The sequence below is a fragment of the Atta colombica genome, unplaced genomic scaffold, assembly GCF_001594045.1.
Source record: "Atta colombica isolate Treedump-2 unplaced genomic scaffold, Acol1.0 scaffold125, whole genome shotgun sequence".
Lineage (NCBI taxonomy): Eukaryota > Metazoa > Arthropoda > Insecta > Hymenoptera > Formicidae > Atta > Atta colombica.
This window is the reverse complement of record NW_017259212.1, coordinates 4,253,135-4,272,205: the sequence shown is the minus strand read 5'-3', so window position 1 is coordinate 4,272,205 and position 19,071 is coordinate 4,253,135. Positions and strand designations below refer to the sequence as shown.

Below are 19,071 nucleotides of genomic sequence, written 5' to 3'. Positions count from 1 at the left end.
CTCTCTCTCTCTCTCTCTCTCTCTCTCTCTCTCTCTCTCTCTCTCTCTCTCTCTCTAAAGATATTTTATGAAAATTTTCTCATCTGCGAACTTTATCACAAAAGGTACACATTTCCAAGAAAGGTATATTGAAATTCGCTAGGCATTCTGATGCACCAGCAAGATTATACACCAAAGTTCCGAGATCCAATACATCATGCATGGACCTTCCACTTCTGCCACTATAGGGTGTCGCATTACTACCAAATATTTTATTCCGCCGGGACCCGCGTATATATACAAAATATACAAGAAACCTGTCACAGTTGGATTCTCACTGTATTTTTTGTAACTTTATTTACTTGTATCTATTTTTCTTTTTGTTTCACAATACACCATACGCTTTTAGAGAAATCAGAGACATGTAACATTGATATCTTTGAACATTAGTTCTTGAATCTGTATTCTCCGTTGTAGAAAATTTTTCTAAATAAGCGCATGTGTATATAAATTTTAATTATTTCTCCATTAAAAATATATTTCACATTAAATAACAGAAAAAATTATAAATTGACTTTGACAATGTACATTTTTGCATCAGAAAGATAATTTAATTTTCTTATATTATAATTAACTTTAATCACTTTCAATTACAAAATTTGCTTTAACAGGATTTAAATAGTATTTAAACAATCTTCGAATTTATATACGATAAAATTTTCGTTTCGGAAAAATCGCATAGTTCATTACATAAAATTCACCAAGATATCAATTACTAAATGTTTTTCGGAAATACTAAAACATCGTGTATAAATAATAATAGCGTTTATTATAATCGAGTTTCGATCATAGTAAAATTTTTATTTAACAAGATTTCTACTTATTTTACAAGAATAATACAGATATATCGTGAATTTATGCAGATTCTTAGATATATTTTACGTGAATTGCATTACGTCGGTCACTTAAAAGCACATTTTGTTCGAGCGTATCATAAGGATACGGCTCACGGCTCATGATAAATAATTCCGTTCGCAGATCCAGCTTGACTCCCGCAGAAGTGGGCCGGTCAGCCCCGAGGCTGTAGGCCAGTTCATATTAAAGACTCGAGGACCAGGCGGAAGGAAATTCGTAAGAAAGAGAAGAAGGAGTGAGGGAGCGAGAGAGCGAGAGAGAGAGAGAGAGAGAGAGAAATGAATTTTGCTAGAGGGAAGAAAAGAAAGCCGAAAGATTAACCAGTCTCGGGCACCTTATGATCAAAAACAAGGATTGAAAAAGAGAGATCGTTCTAAAGATCGATGAGTGAGCCGTGGAGATAATTGCGTGACGATAATGGGATCGGTTTAAAGGTATAATGTCGATAACCGAAGAGAGATCATGATTCAACAAGTGAAGAAATGAGAGACTTGATGAACACAAAAGCGTCTACAAATCAGGAAATGTTCTTGTCGGCTGTTTCTGAGTGGAGAACTGCAAAGAGAAGTCCGTGTGGCAGAAAATAGCAGTTAGAAAATTGGATAGCGGTCTGCCTCGAGGCTGCAGCTTCTTGCTGGACCAGACGCGCGGAAAATCGTAAGAGAGAGAAAGAAAGGGACTAACTTCGTCAAGAACAAAGTGAAGTCAAAGCAAAGAAAAACGAGGAGTCGAGCAAGAGTAATCGACTCGCATAGCTTTAATGAGAATCATCATAAAAAGAGTTCATTTTCAAACTATTCTACCGAGCCAAGATATTTCATTTATATGTCTCTTATGAAAAATAAAAAGAAAAAATTGTTTAGATGCTATATTTTTATGTATCAAAGAAAAATTTTACATATGATAATCCTAGAGATTAATTTAAAAGACAAAAAAGTTAAAATAATTAAACACGTGCTAATCAATTCAACGAGTAGTATATATGATCAAGGAACAACATTGTAGAAACGAAGAAATGTAGAAACGTAGAAACGAAGATATTGATTCAACGAGAATAGCATTGCAGGAGAAATTATATATATTTACTTAAGAGAAATTGACAACGCAGCATGCGATCGAAGAATCTGTTGTCACGAACAAATGCAAACAAATAATCTTAGAGTTTACTCTCTTAATGAATGAATTTAAAAAGAAAAAATAAATTGAAACTTTAATCAAAATCATTAATTAATTGATGTCACCTATATAATCGTGAAATATTACATAAATAATAAATTTACAAAAATCATACAACTTTTACCTAAAAAAACGCTCATCACATTTGAAATCGATTTGACTGATAAAAGCTAAGGATACGCAAATAAATAGACAACAGATATCATTGCGACAGATTTATCTTCGATTACATCGTAAGAAATATCAATTTACGAGAAAATATACGGGAAAGGGACCACAAGATTCGCGGAGATGCGTGACTGATAGGTCAAAGATCGCATCGAGGACAGAGAGAAAGGACCGTGAAAGTTACGAAGCGGAGAAGAAAAGTCAACTTAAGGTGTCTTAAAGTGGTGTGTCTCGAAGTCGTAAAGGTGATTTTCGAGTGGCGGTTTTAATCCTCGTTACGCGAACATAATAAATAAATACGGATTCGGTATTTACCAAAGGGAAATAGGCGTTTCACGAAAATAAAATAACAAAGATGAGCAAACAAAGTGTACCACCTCCAGGCATCAATTCCTGCGAAAGGATCAGACCGGAGCGACCCAGAAATACGATACAGAGGCTGGTATGGGGTCCCGGAACGCAGTTCCAGGTCGGTCATATTGGCATCCCGGAGGATGAAGGCTCAAATCCACGGATGGCGTTGAGAAGGTATATATGAACCGTATTTTATAGAAGTTATTAAATCTTGGATCTTTTTTTTTTAAATCTTACTGTCGGAGCAGTGATCTTCAAACCTTTTTGACACGTAAATAGCATAATCATATATTATTATTTACAAAAGCGATAATTTTTTAAAAATTAAAAAATTCATTAGAAAAAAATTTGTAGGAAATGAACATGTACTGTAGTAAGATTTCAAAACATTTTTATATAAAAATGTATTTTATATAAAATGTTTATATAATTCACGATAAAAGGAAGAATTTGAGATTTGCTACAATATTAGAGAAATGTTTTGTGTTTCTAATGCGGAATTATATATCCGGAAATTTTCGCGAATAAAAAAATTTTCTGTAATAACAATTTTATTTTTTTTAATAGATTCATCAAAATGAGTTTACAGATGAGTTTGTTGCATGATTCATTAACTGAAAGGCTTTTGTTTTTTAATGTTTAAGCAAAATTTTGGTTTTTTTCTATTTTCAATTCAGTTTTTTTTATATATCTCAGCTTGTATATAAGTCGGATCGAAGTAAAAAAAAGAGGGAATTGTTCATAATGAATTCCCTTATAAAACTATGTTGGGTTCCACCCAACATAGATGATTTTAGCTATCATACATAACCCAAAAAAAACTCCAAAAAAAAAAATAGAAACCGTCGTTATTAATGAGTTGTGGTTTTTCCTTTGTAATTTGGGCTTAAATATATATATATTCATGACAATGAAAAGAGAAAATATATAATTTTATAGTCACAAAAATATGTACCAAAGCTGGTTAAAAAATTTGAAACAATCCGCCAGAAATTGCATTGTTATAAAAATTTTGATTTACTTGTCAGTTTTGAGCAAAAGATCGTAGAGCAAACTTTTTTTTTAAATATCCGGAATTTTATGCACACTTTAAGGACGTCATAAAAAGTTTTTCGAAAATTGAAGAAAAAATTATTTATAAAATCTCTTAATGCCCTTCAAACGCCCTGTGTACGGTCAAAATATGTATTTAACGAAAAAAAACATTAACAAAAAATTTTAAATACTTAAAATTTAAAATATTAAAGAACAATTTTTTTTCAAAAAAATCAAAAAAATCGGAAATTTTTTCAAAAAAATTTAAAAAACAATGTTTTTCTTTCAATTTTCGAAAAACGTTTTGTAATAAAACCTTAAAGTGCATAAACATAGTTTTGTAGGAGAATTCATTACGAACAATTTTCTCTTTTTTTTACTTCGATCCGAGAGAGATTTATACAAGCTGATATATAAAAAAAATTGAACCAAAAACAGAAAAAAAACCAAAATTCTGCATAAACATTAAAAAACAAAGGCCTTCTGGTTAATGAATCGTGCAACAAATTCACTTGTAAATTCATTGTGATGGTTAGAACTTATTAAAAAAATAAAATTGCTATTACAGAAAATTTCCTTATTCGCAAAAATTTCCGAGTATATGATACTCCTATTTTTATGTTCGCAATGTTCTTATGTTCCAAAGATCTTTTAAGAATAAAGCAAAATTCGTTAAAAAAAAATTTATAGAAAATAAGCATGTAAACAGAATTAAAATTTAAATTATATAAACAATTTAATTTGTTTATATAAAAATATTTTATACGAAAGAAACTCGCAATAGAAAAAGTTTGAGAGTTGCTGTATTGCAGAATTTTTTCTCGCTTCTAATGAACTAGTTTTAATTATACAGCTCCTGAATAAGAATACCTACGTCTTTCAAAGCAATACGTATATTTTTACGTTTGTACTGTTCTTAAGTTCTAAATATGTCATCTTGTGTAATGAATATACCGAAACTGCTAATTAAGAATAAATAAGCAGTGTGCGCTGCGTTTATGGAAGCACAGTGTTTTTATGCATCATATTTGCGAGAAGAATCGTAACAAAGGATTCTATAAAGCAATAATACGGTTATAATTACATTTTGATTAGCGCGTACGTCGACGTGAGATCGTGACGCTTCGCTGTTTGCGTGTAACTAGCAGTTATCGAATTGCATTGTATGCTTCTCTCTCAAACCAAGAATCAGAGCTAATTATTGCCATATCCGTCAGACAGACAGCCGCGTGACGTGTAATAGGTTTATTTAATCTCGCTATGTGCATCGTGCACTAATGGAGCATCAAGAGAGAAATCGCTGTGACAATCAATTACATAAAGGTGATCGATCAATAATAGCAGGCATAGAAATCATGTACAAAAAGCAACGCGAATTATTTGTGTACAATAACAGAAATAGAGACGTAAATTCGCGCGGAACCGCGCAATAAATCCGTTTAACGCCGTTTCCTAACAGGTAATTTACATGATAATAAATCACCAGGAACTATTTATTTGCGAGGCGAAATAAATTAAATGCGTCCTCGATGCAACTTCTTTATAACAATAATTCGCCGTTACATTGATCCCTTCCTTATACAAGATTAGCGGACTAAGTAATTAGCACTGACAGCCTTAATACGGTTCATTAATCCATAATCACGTGTATATCGCACAATAGAATGTGTATTCAATGGAATATGTATTACAATGTTTAATCATGATTAGATGATTAAAATTTTATCTACTTTCGTCTGTTGGATTGGAACAAACATTCACTACTTTATTTATATTACGTTTATATGTTTTTAAAAATAAGTTTGGCAATTATATCATTCAATAAAGTAAAGCTTTTAGCTTTAAAAATTTGTTTTTAAATTGCGATTCGATGATTTTTAACAGAGTTACGAACAATCAAAGTCAAATGATTTTTTTTATTTAATCCGTATATAAAAAGTAATAAGTTTTAGGAATATTTTTGAAAAATGATTTTGTAAGGAAAGCTTTCACGTCAGAAAATCAAAAATTTTTGAACATGTGATAAAGTAAGAAAAAATTTTTCATTTTGTCCAACTCGTTTTCTATATACATATATAAAAATTATCAAACTCACAGAAACTCAATTGAGCTCCAAATTATATTTATTCAAAATTTTCACATAAAAAAAAGTGTAATCATATATTCATTCAAAATTTTAGATTTAAAAAAAATATTTATTTACTAAAAAAACTATGAATATTTAACGAGTATTCATATTCATTTAAATAAAATAATCTAAAAAAAAAAGCTAAACAATCGTTACTCTTAACTATAACCGGCTCTAATGATTTTAAGTAAAAAAAATGAATTTTATTTATTTTTGTCATTGTAATATTCAAATTTTATGGAAAGAAACTTAGAAATTTAGAAAAATATTTTAGAAAGTAATACATTTTTAATTTATAAATATCTATTCGATAGAACGCTATACATATTCCGATATAATTCCGGTTATGTCACAGTAATGTCATAAACATGTTATAAGATATCTTGGGCGCGTCGTTCATTATGGTCTGTAGATATTAAATTCCGAGATATATTATTTCCAATAAAAATATCTTTGTTTAACCTATAAATGAAACAAAGATTTTATTATTAATTAAACATACGCCCTATTGTATAGGTGGCGGACTAAGCGCGCGGTGTAATCGTAGCCATAGTTTTTATAGATTTCTGTTTTCTCTTGTAGACTTGCAAGCTATAATGTGCAGATAATACAGAATAAAAGTGAATACGAAACGAAAATATTCATAATCATATTCAAAAAATATTCATTCAAATGGAATGAAAAAATATTTATTCGTTTCTTGATGAATAAAAAAAAAGTGTATTCGAATGAATATTTTTCATTTTTTATTCATTTATTCGAATATTAAATGTATTCACACTATCAATCGCTTTAAGTATTATCACACGAGCGCGAACAAGATATAAGCAATACAAGATATGAGTAATCACAAGTGCTAACGCAAAGTTCAAATAGTATTGTTCACATTAAACCTGACACATTAATTAAACAGGTATAATTAAAAAGGGGAACTATTTTTAATAAATTTGTGAAAAATGATCAAGTGTGTATTTTTCTCGTCGTCCTTCGTGCATCATCCCCAGTGTTCCTGGGTCCCAACTCTTCAGGCGGATCTCTTAATTATTAGTTGTTGCACTGAAAGGTACTTTTTTTGTTAATAACTTTTTAAAGAACATCGAGCGATGGCTAAAATTCGTCCAAAATTACTCATCTTGACAACATATGTCAAGGTCAAGGTCATTGCAGGATATCCCTTATACTGCATAATTAATGAGATTTTTGGTTTTAAAACTATTTTCTAAATTTAAATTTCATTCATGTTTAACGAAGCTAACAGCTGTAGCTGCTTAAATTTTAAAGTTCAATGTTACAAACTTTTGTTTCAAATAAAATCCAATAAAAATAAGCTTGTTTCCAGTGCATTCGATCAACTGCATCAAGTGTTTTAGAATAATCTATCTTTTATATAAGATTTTAAAATGTGCATTAATATTTAAAATAACAATTGCTGTAACTTTAATTTCGATTAAATACATGGAGTACTTATGCTTTTATTTCGAGATTAAATTAACAAATTTTAGTTTATTCAATCGTGTAATCGGATTATAGAACAGGATATAATTTTATTTAGTCCCTCTTTCCAATTATATTCCGTTACAGTTTATAATAAAATAAAATATCAGATACACAATAGAACATTAATCGCATGTAAGATTAATCATTATTTGTATATATTTCTGATTAAAGATAAATTACGTAAATATCACCAACAATTATAAATCTAAACTACAATCATGAGTGAATTATTAGCGTATATATCGATATCAATATTTTCACAATCTACGCAAATTCACATAATCCACAATTCTATCTTTATACATCCAACAATTATATATTATTTAATAATATTATCCACGTCATATAATTATAAATTGTACTTTCAAAAAGAATGAATTTATAAAACAATTAATCACATTTTATATAAGAAATAATTTTTTATCTATACTTTTATCACACTTGATGCGATTATGCATTTGCTTAATTCTATTAATTGTTTATCCATAGTATAAAAAGCATTTCTTCAAAACATGGCATAAAATAATAAAAAAAAGTTTAGCGTTAAAAAACGTAATAAAAATATAATCCTTGAAGTATAAAAACTTCCGTTGCTATAAATGTTGTGCATTATATTTTACATCAATTATCGCGTAATATTCGTTGTCATGAATTTTACTTTCATACATCTAGTTAGTAAACAGAGATTAATTAGTTCATGTTTCCATAGTTAACGCTTAATTCATTTTATTTTCCTGATGCTGTCTACAACGTTAATGAAATTTTATCGACATGCTACCATAAACAAGATAACATGATAATAACGTCCTTTCTTTCAGATTACTGAGATTGTATGAGGGCAGACAATATAGGGAAGCCGCTGGCTTTCTGATGAAGCTGCCACATTACACCTTAAAGGCTGCATTGCCGGATATTCCAGTGGACCTGTTGATCGAAACGCTACCACACAGCCTCACCTTGCTGGAAGCGCTTTACTCCCGATTGTTAGAACTAAACATCAGCGACATGAAGATCTTGCGGATCGAGCAAGTCCTCTGGAGGGTGGTGCACCTGATATCCAGTCAAGATCACTTCCGACCGCGAATCTGGTGTAAACTTCTCGTGTCATTGAACAGATTATCGCCCAATACGAAGAGTACGCTGCTATCGAGAAGACGTGCTCTAGACAGAGCTGTAGAAGGACTTGGCAAACATGGATTAGTGCCTTCCTCGCAAACAAACATCTCTGAGAACTCCGTTACGCCAAATTTAGTACCATTGCCGGTGGCATTGAGAGAAGAGCTCGAGACGCGAACGGAAGCATACAAATTAGCGTTACACAAGATTGAAAACTTTGGCAAACACGCTGGAACTAATAAAGGTAGGTACTTCAAATTGTTGTTAATAAAGATCGTGTTGTATGATCACTTTATTCACTTAGACGACTATCGCGCGTTAATAACGAATAATAAAATAACAAAAATGCTTCTATAATTTTATAATATTAAATATTTTAAACTCATAAATATTCAGATTATCTGTTAAAAGCTTTAAATCAAAATGATAATGTTACGTAAATTTTACAGTGGTATGAATAATCAGTGGTGTAAACAATCATAGTCATAAATCAAATTTCAATATTTCAATTTCATATGCAAAAAGCAGTGTGTTAATCAATCGCGACAAAGATAAATGATATCCATCTATCCTTCAATTACGTATTTAATTATTTGACAAATGAATGATAATTACCATTGGCAGCGTAATATTAGATTAGCGAGAAGCAATATTTTACGATTATACACTATTTTTTCCATAAATTCGCTAGGATTTCCATACGAGATTTGGCATTATGATGATTACACACTGAAGGGCATAATTATCGTCAGCTGTGCAATGAGATTAGCGTGCACCGCTAATTCCATCGAAATAAAGTTGTACGACTATTCGTACCGCCTGTATATCCAGAGTTCCGTGGAACCGTGAAGCATTGGATTTTAACGGAGCACCGCGTTATACATTCACAAATGCAAATGGACTAATGTCGAGAGCATTAAATTATTTATACAGAGAACTGCACCGTTCTCTCGTTTATCGATAGATTTCCACGACGCAATTCAAGACATGTCATGATTGGTATAACATTCGCAGAGAAAGATGTTAAAAATGAAAAAAGTATGCGTAGAAAGATAATATTGACAAATATGTGGGGAAATATATTTACGATATCATTCCTTAAAAATAATACATCAGCAACTATTTTTTAAAATAGTTAATTAAAATATAATTAATAAATGTTGATTATTCTTTTAAATCATACATCGTTAAAAAATTTATGTTAAATTTAGCACATTTCATGTGTCTCAAACGGTCCACTCAAATTTATGTGTTAATTCAACACAAGATGAATATGTTAAAAGATAACAAATATTTAAAAAGATAAAAAGTAATAATGACAGTTTCAAATCGTACAGTACAAATGTAAACAAATAGTGGAAACACATTTTTTTCAGTTAAAATTAATATTTATAATATGTAAATTAACATATTTTATTCATTCACTTACGATTTACGTTTTAAAACACATTATTTTTATTTGTTTACTTATTCATAAATTGTATTATTGATGATTATAAATTAACTAACTAAAAATATTGAATATCAATTTAACATAAATTATTTAAATTAATTTAATATAATCACATTATAATAAATTAATTAACACTCGAATAAAAAAATTGTTAAAAAATGTTAAAAAATAAAATAATATCGATAAGATTGATGAAATAATTTCTAATATTTTATAGTAAAAGAGAGATATTAATTTCATTGGACATGATTAAGTTGTTACTAAAATCAAATAAGTGAAGCAAATAATTTATACATGTATATATATGAAGGCATTAGAGATTGTCTATTATTAATAGACACAAAATTTAACAAGGACTTGGAATTTCCAAAACAAATACGAAATATTGTTTATTGTGTACTTTAAACATATAATTTTCCAATTGATTGATTCTCATCTTTAATCATTATCATTATCTTTCAATTACCGTGAGAAAACTATTTTGATATTAAAATCTGCATTTAATCTCACTAGTAGTATCTAATTTCATATTAATAATAGACAATCTCTATCTGCCTTCATATATATACATGTATAAGTTATTTGCTCACTTATTTGATTTTAGTAACAACTTAATCATGTCCAATGAAATTAATATCTCTCTTTTACTATAAAATATTAGAAATTATTTCATCAATCTTATCGATATTATTTTATTGGTTTTATCAATTTTATTAAAAAAGTATGGTCCATATGATTATAATATAATGAGAACAGACCGTCGGCCGAACTGCAATTTATTGGAGCATGAACCTGTAGCAATTTGTGCCTCGTGCGCGAGAGTGCGGATATGCCGCATAATTTAATCTCGCCTCATTATATAAAGGAAAGTGTGGCATATTTAGTTATGATGTCAGATAGATACTCCGCGATTTTGCTGTTCATGTACCGGATATCGGGCCGGCTATCTATGTAGCCCCGAGGCACCGTAAAAAGGCGATGGTGAATGTAGTAATAATCATCTCGCGCCATCATCGGTTCCGCTCTAATAATAAAAAATAATAATAACGACCTCGAAGAGAGAAAGAGAGAGAGAGAAGCTCTGATCTTTTCTTACGCTTCTATAGCGGATCAAGGTGTACAAGCGGCTTCGCATCAACGGCAGCTTTCCCTGAAGTACAGCGAGATCCAGCAACGCCTGATCGATAATCAGAGCTTGCTGAACACCTTGGAGAAAGCGGGCGGACCGTGTAGCTTAGAGAATTTACTAGCGGAGTTGAAACGCCGGGTCGAGCAGGATAAGGAGGCGCTCCGGGAATGGACGGCCTTGAGGAAATCGACCTCCGGATCGACGAACATGAAAAATCCGGCTCTCGCTGCCAGATTGTTGCAGTTTTCGAGAGGTTGCGCACTCGCGCTGCAGTTCATGAACGAAGATAAACTACAGGTAAGACTGAAACATTTCCATCAGGAAATGTTTTTCCCTCGGATGTTCCTGAAATTTAATCTTCAAAGATGCGCCCTTTTTTTCCTCTTACATTTTTGCAAAAAAGAAAACTAAAGTTGTTAGTTTTTAAATTCAACTTGAACACTGAAATGATATTTATAGGAGAAATTCGATCTTGGATAAAGAAATAATGCCTCGTATCCCAAGAGAATTGTCGCTGATTATTGTTATCTACCCATGAAACAATTCGCACGACCGTAAAAAAGTGTGAAACGGTTTGGCACAGAAATGGCGAACTATTAGAACAATAGGCGCGTCATTGTATGCGATCACGATTTTGTTTGGAGGGGGGAGGAGAAGGAGGACTCCGTAAGAAATTCGCGTATAGTCAGCCGCAACAATAAGAATGGTGAAAAATCTGCGCTGTCAAGCGCGAGAAAATGACCCCGAAACACACGATACACAACACATGCAAGTGATACGATTCCCGCGGGAATCGTTGCTTGCACTCCAGCAGCTGACGCGTCCAAGACAATCCACGTAGACAATGTCAAAGGCGCTGTGTGGAGTCCCATAAGGACCCTACGGCGAACCTAAATTACCTGAGTTTATTCCTGTTCCTGCTTACATTTAACTATTCTCTCGGCTAATGTCTATTTCTACAGACGCAGATTAATCTTAGTTAAACTTGGTATAACTTACTTTTTATTTTATTCTAGTTTTAACAAGGGACCCATTACAACTGTCCGAAACTGATTCGATTCTCCTTGGAATATACAATGTTAAACACGAAAAACTAAGTAACACATTTTTTATAATATGAATTTAGACCAATAAGAATAAATCCAATTAAGAGAAATTATTCGATCTAAACGGATCTTAGGAAATACGATTTTAAATATTTCGTATTTTTTTCTATCAATCCAATTTGAAATTTGATGAGTGAAACAATCCCTCAAAATTAACGCTTATATTTAATTCAAATCAATTCGCAACAAAACGGTGAGGTGCATAAAAAAGTTTTAGACAAAACTTTTATGGCTTTTTATATATTTGATAACTGTGTATTTAAATTTTTCAAAAATTTAATATTTTTTAAATTAAGCAATATAAAAATGCGTGTCTTAAATTTTTGTGTTTAACAACATATTTCAAGAAGAATCGAATCAATTTCAGACAGTTGTAATTAGGATTCATATAAGAATCAGAAAAAAATAAAAAGTAAGTTAAACCGGATTAAAGTTAATTTACATTGATAGAAAAGGATATAAGGTGACAGTAACGCATAAACGATGCAAGCAATTCAATATTAATACCCCGAATAAATTGCAAATTGATAAGTAAACGTGAATTAAATAAACGAGGGTTGATAACCTAAATAGAACAACGTGAAATCTGTTTATACTTGCGAGCAGAAAATGCGAGAATTACGCGCGGACATAAATTATTTCTATCAATGGATATAAGCATGTAACACGTATTTAATTGAAACATGGGCGTTCTGAAACTTGAGTCGGAATAAAATATCATTGTACGGAATATTAAATAGCCTACACATGCGCTTGTACATGCGGTTCGTTAATAATACGTCGCGGAATACGTGCTGTCGATAACGCGAATCAAATAGCAGTTACTTTTTAATCAAGCGAAAAAAGCGAGTTTACCTAGGCAATAAAATTTATTGCAAATTTAATTGAAACATGTTTTTTTCATAATTTTCTATCGAGAACGAAGTTTTGAATAATATTATCCCGTCGAATTTACCGTAAAGTCAATATATAATATTTATGAGAGAAGTGTTTTCGAGCGCGCGCGTGCGCGAGATATTAATGCACGCGAAGCGTTAATACGTTAATATTGCGTATATTAATGCCAAGTCATAAATTATCGTCGTTGGGAACTACGACGCATACGTGATAAATATTTTACGCGTGCGACTGCCGCGTCTGCAGTTGCTGTGGAGTTTCGCAGCGCAATAAAGATTGAAAATTGAATCCGCGTCGCTGGCTGATACCCTCGGGTTTTCAGCAATATTTTAGAAAAATGCGAAAACACCAGTCGCGATCGTGTCGAAATGTACAATTTACATCACGTGACACGTATAACACGTTAATTTGTGAAGAGAATAGCAATTTCTATTTCGCCGGACAATACAACTGGAGAAATTTATATTAAGTTTATATATTATTTTAAATTAATTTATATATTATTTCCCCTTTTTGAACGAGATAGAAAAAGAAAAAGTGACGCTTTGATGAAAATAAAATCATGTTGAATGACGATATTTAACACAACGGCGTCTAAAATATTTTCAGCAAACGTACAACGTTCTTATTACGAAATTTAACGAGAATTCGGTTGAAAATGCGGCGAATCCTGTTATCATCAGATGCTTAAACGAATTCTCGATAATGAATGCGTACGACAGTACTTTCATGATTGCATTACTCTCGTTAAATTTCATTCGAAAATGAAAATACGCGAATAATTATCTTATTTACTTTCATTTGCAAAAGGTGATGACGGGGTGAATTGTAAAAAAGGTAAAAGTAGCACCCAGATCATTGTATAACAGAATCGAATTGGGAAACTGGTCACAGCATGCCAAAACGCGTTAATTGCTTTTCATTGAGTGCATTTTAATTGGAAGTTCATAATCAATTGCAAATCCCAATCGAAAAACGAGTGGATCGAACGGTGAATATTGTGATTGTTTACTAGTTTATAGTACGCAACATCCACCCAATTGCTTTTACGTAGTGATAATATTTCATAATAGATAATAATTATTACTTTCATGAAAAAAAAATTATCTTTTTCAATATGTTTCTTATAAATTTAAAATATAATAAAAAATTGAAATGTCGAAGTAATATTAAATAGTATTCATCTCATTTGTAAGCAAAATTTAAACATTATATGAATTTCAACATTCTCTCTCGCGATTATCTCAGCCTATTCGCCAATTTTCAATTCCCTACTTTTTTGCACACAGAGACACTGTTTAAGTACACAATGATGTAAGTACACAATGAAAAAATATTATTTAAATTTTTAATTACGAGTTACTTGTACAAAATGAGAACAAAACTAAAAAAAATCGCAATTACACGGGAATTACAATTTTAAATAAATATGAAAATCTAAAAATTTAACTAAATATAAATCTAAAAATAATTTTGTTGGACCATGAAAATAAATTATGTAGGAAACTTAATGAGCATGAAGAGCAATGCTGCAAAAACTTTTGACATTCTGGCAATCAGTTTGAGCATTCTACATGATTACTTTGTTCAACAAAATTATTTTTAAACTTGTACCTAGCTAAATTTTTAAAAGCTTCAATAAAATTTTTCTTTTCGTGTATGTTTAAATAAAAAGAAATGTTCTAAAAAATCCATTTAATAGAAATATTGTTTATCCTCATCAAATCCTCAGAAATATATTCAAGGACAAAATGTAAAAATATGCAAAACTGTCAGAAGAAAATAAGATGTTTTATAACCAAGTACATTATATGTCTCTACATCACGAGCTATCCCATACAGATTCTCTATCTAGACGAAAATCTCGGTGACGACTACGAGGAAGAGTCCAGTAGCGCTGGCTATCACACGGATGAGAGTTGCAGCCCGACTCCGGAGCCAGTTGTAACGGGTATCAATTGCGAGGCACTCAACGCAGAAGAAAATTGTTCAGATTTAACCTCAGCCAATATCACAGTGGAACAACTCGCCGAGAGATACGGCACTCTCTATGCTCAGGCCAACTTGCATACCCTGGATGCTCTAGATGCATTAGAACCCCTTAAGGACGCTTGTGATTTGAAAGCGAAGATTCTCTACTCGGTGGTAGTGGTAAGTACCGTTTTAAGTTAAATAATTATAAACGTGTACAATGAATAGGTACTTCTCCCTTTATTAAATTGGGATATTATTCAATTGAATAATCCTTAATTACGCTTGAAATCTCGTGTCTTTCTTTTTAATAAATATTCTAACTTCATATTAAAAAAAAATACAAATAAAATATCAAATGAATCAAATATTTAAAATTTAAAAAAAAATAAATTTAAATTAATAATAAACCAGTTAGTGATAAAGGATAGAGAGATGTATTGTACATAATACACAAAATGAAAAGTCATACTAGACCGATGAAAATCCTATTTTTTTCTCGTCAATCAAACACGACTTTCATCAGATGAAAACGGTCGAACACAACAAAAGGCGCAATGAAGCAATCACGAATTATTATATGAGTAGCACTCGATCATCCGCAGAAACGTGTACGAATTAGCCATATGCAGAATATTCATCTGCTACACAATACGTCGCTGTCCCACTTTGCGCCCTGTATTAACAGAACAATTTTCCTCTAAATTTACTTTATGGTTCAATGTAACTAATACTTGTTTGGTTTCGTAACATACATTTATGCGCATATATATATATATATATAAAGTATGGGAAAAAATTCGTGGCGTTTTTTCCGTTAGATGTAACGGGAAAAACGCCACGAACTTTTTCCCATATCTAATATATAGAGGAAAAGAAAGTTGCTTATTTTAATTGTAATTAAAATTTTGGAATATGTTTACGCTAATATGTATGTTAAAATGTGATTAATACTCATAGAAATAAACATGATCATAACGATCAATTTTTGACGCCCCGTTAATACAATTTCATTTTTTTATTTTTATTATTGCGAACATGTGATATAGAGAAGCCATTTCAATTCATCTCTTTCTATAAATTGAAATATTATTCCAATATATATTGATTCATATATATCGTTTTATACGTAGATCAAATAGCGTCAAAATACAAATTTTAATTATTTCATAATATACAATAAAAGATTCTCTCGTTTAAATCAGATGTAATTTAATTTTAATGTAACATTATATTATTGGCCGTTTATTTTAGATTCTCATATTTTATCCTCTAGTTTTATACTGTAATTTCGCATTGAAACCAACGTGTGCTTGAATTCCATTTTTATAACGAATGAGAAATAAAATCAAGAGACGATGGTACAAAAAAATTCACGAAAGTCGTTTAAAAAGAACAGCAATTCGCTTAATGCATATATAATTAAACTAATACACACGTGCATACAAATCTGTAATTAATGTATAGTTCACAGAAACTGTGTATATATTGCCAAGAGCAAATTATATCAAAGATTTCAGGACATGTGACGAGATAATAAGTTATACTTCGGATAACTCACAGTAAGTGTGAGTACAACAATCACATCGAGTGAGAGATTCAGCTATTGTATTTAACAAATCTAAAAAAATTTTCCTTTGATGTATAACATAGTTCAACACACATTGTTTTACATAAAATCTTTTTAATATGCACGCAATCGTTGAGATGGATTAATTTTAATTTTAAAATCTCATCTGCATTTGAATTATGTTATCAAGCCAATATGAACATTTTTATTAAGCAAATATCGAAAATTGGATAACATTTTTCACCTTTTTAACCGCGTAAGTGTATTGCTCTTTTTAGATACCATTACTCCAAATATAACCACGTGTCTAAAAATAAAATCACATTAGTTTCGCGTGTCAACGGGACTGATCGTACTATGAACTATTGCATGAGCTCGCCAAGCTCATTTTCGCGTGACATTGCATCACGACATTGAATGTTACCTGACAAATCGCTATGGAAACTGAATGTCGTGCTGTCGTGACATTGAAAGCTAATGACAGCTCACCAGATTGATCAACTATTATTAGCAATAGGATGTAACATATGTACTTTGAAAGATATATTGACAAAATCAGAATTTAAACTTTTCCATGTGTGTATATAAAAAAAAAGGATACTGTAAATTCAAGTAAAAAATAATTTCAATATATATGTGTTATTTAGTTTTCGTATATAAAAACGACACTATACCACACATTTAAATGTATAACTCTATATTTGTATGCAGTATGTTATTTTTACACAAAACACTAATCACACACATATATTGAATAGTTATTTTTTATTCATTTGGATTTGCAGTGTCCTGCAGTGCTTTCAATATGTAGCACATACAGGATGTTTTCCGATCAAACGCGACGAAGCAGACAAAGCTTTCACGCGTGTTCACGGTCGGTTTCAGTATTTCGTCAACTTTGAAAAAGTCGTGAGGAAGAGAGAGTTGATGAAATCTAATGGGCATGCACACACTCGGCCAAGAGCGCGGTATGTCGACAAACACTTATTCTCCACTTGCACTCTCACGTCAGATAACATGAAAGCCGAGTGCCAACGAGGACACCAGGCGTGTTGCGATACACACAGTGTTTACTCGTGCTGTAATCACGCTTTAAAGGCTACACTATACCGGATCTATACTACCGTATTTCCTTTTTGTCTAGGATATTCCGCGAACGGCACGTACACATCCGCAATCAATATTTCTTCTCTCATCTAGCAAAAACGAAAAGTTATTGTTCTTCGCACAATGTTTAAATATTAAATTTCGATAGACAAAAGTTTATAATATTAAACTTTTTTTTAATTAAAGTTTGTACGAAGTCAAGCAGATAATGAGATCTCGCTTATCTACTGTTGAAACTTAATTTACAGGTCTTCTATTTTCAATCGCTTATAATTCAGACTGATGCTTCGGTTGATACTTTCTGATATAGAGAAACCTCTTTTTCTCTTTCTTCCTATCAAACTAATCAAAACTAATTATCTATAAAAGAATAAAAACACGAGTGCGTATAAAATATGATTCTATACATTTTCAAAAATGGAGCTATACAGATAAGAAAAGATTTATTCTACAGATAAAATAAAAAGAAAAAATTTGTTCGATTTTAGGTCATGAGAGAGACAAATGTAACTTGAATGAGAATATACGACGCAATAAAATCAATAGATATCGTATTAATATGTCTAAAGTTCTATAAATCTTCGGATCTCTTACACTGTGTAACAAAGTAATAAATTTCTTTTATTATTTCTAATTTAAAGCACAGTATTTACCAAATAAATTATAGATGAAGCGTGTGTAAAGCGACCCATTTCGCGTCCGCGCCATGTCATCTCGTTGATCCAAATAATTTCATTACAGCGGAAAACTTAATTTTATGATCAACGGAGTCTTTGAGCAAAAAATTATGAACCTTATGAATCGTACTCTTAAAAAATTTTAAAGCGTTTATTATATCCAAATAGAGAATTTTAATTAATTATTCGAAGGTGCACGCAATTATTAATATTAATTCTTGACATCTTTTAATTAAATGAATATTTCTTGCGTTAAAAACTGCATTTTATGAATACGTAATAAAAGCAGTTTAATATCAACGGGAAAAATTAGTATATCTTCGCGAAATACTAATCCGCGTTAAAACTAAAAAAGTTCTTCATTAGCAATGAATTTAAAGTGCGACGGTGTGCTCTAAAATTACGTTTATTTCCGGCAAAATTTTATTATTTAAAACAAAATGGATATCTAGTATAAAACAGTGTGTCGAAACTGCATCTCTATCATATTGGCATTTAATATTTCTTTTTAAGAGGAAACTCAATGAAAAAAAGGAGGATAGTCGTAAACAAGAGATAAACTTTTTATACGCGAGAATTAATCTTAAAATGAATTTCGAGCAGAGGATCGACAGTTTTTGTATATATAAGTATGCTGCAAGATTATTTTTACTACCACCACGCACCTGTCCCGCCCGATCGATGGACCATTAACGTCAAAGCCGCCAGGGAGGAAAGAGCGAAGGGATGATCGAGTGATGCGAAAGGGGAGTCGAAGGGAGAGCACACTTTTGCGACAGAGTATACTCGATAG

The 19,071-nt window shown here is 31.3% G+C and overlaps 1 protein-coding gene across 1 annotated transcript in view; it reads left to right on the top strand.

Moving 5' to 3' along the window:
* Positions 1–2,165: 2,165 nt before the first annotated feature.
* Positions 2,166–19,071, top strand: part of LOC108694828 — a 27,878-nt gene continuing 10,972 nt past the window's right edge. Inside the window, exons 1-4 of the mRNA XM_018204502.1 lie at positions 2,166–2,766; positions 8,071–8,612; positions 10,928–11,247; positions 14,796–15,104. Of these exons, the coding sequence (XP_018059991.1) occupies positions 2,594–2,766; positions 8,071–8,612; positions 10,928–11,247; positions 14,796–15,104 (1,344 nt within the window). The 5' untranslated portion in view covers positions 2,166–2,593. The remainder of the gene's footprint in view (positions 2,767–8,070; positions 8,613–10,927; positions 11,248–14,795; positions 15,105–19,071) is intronic.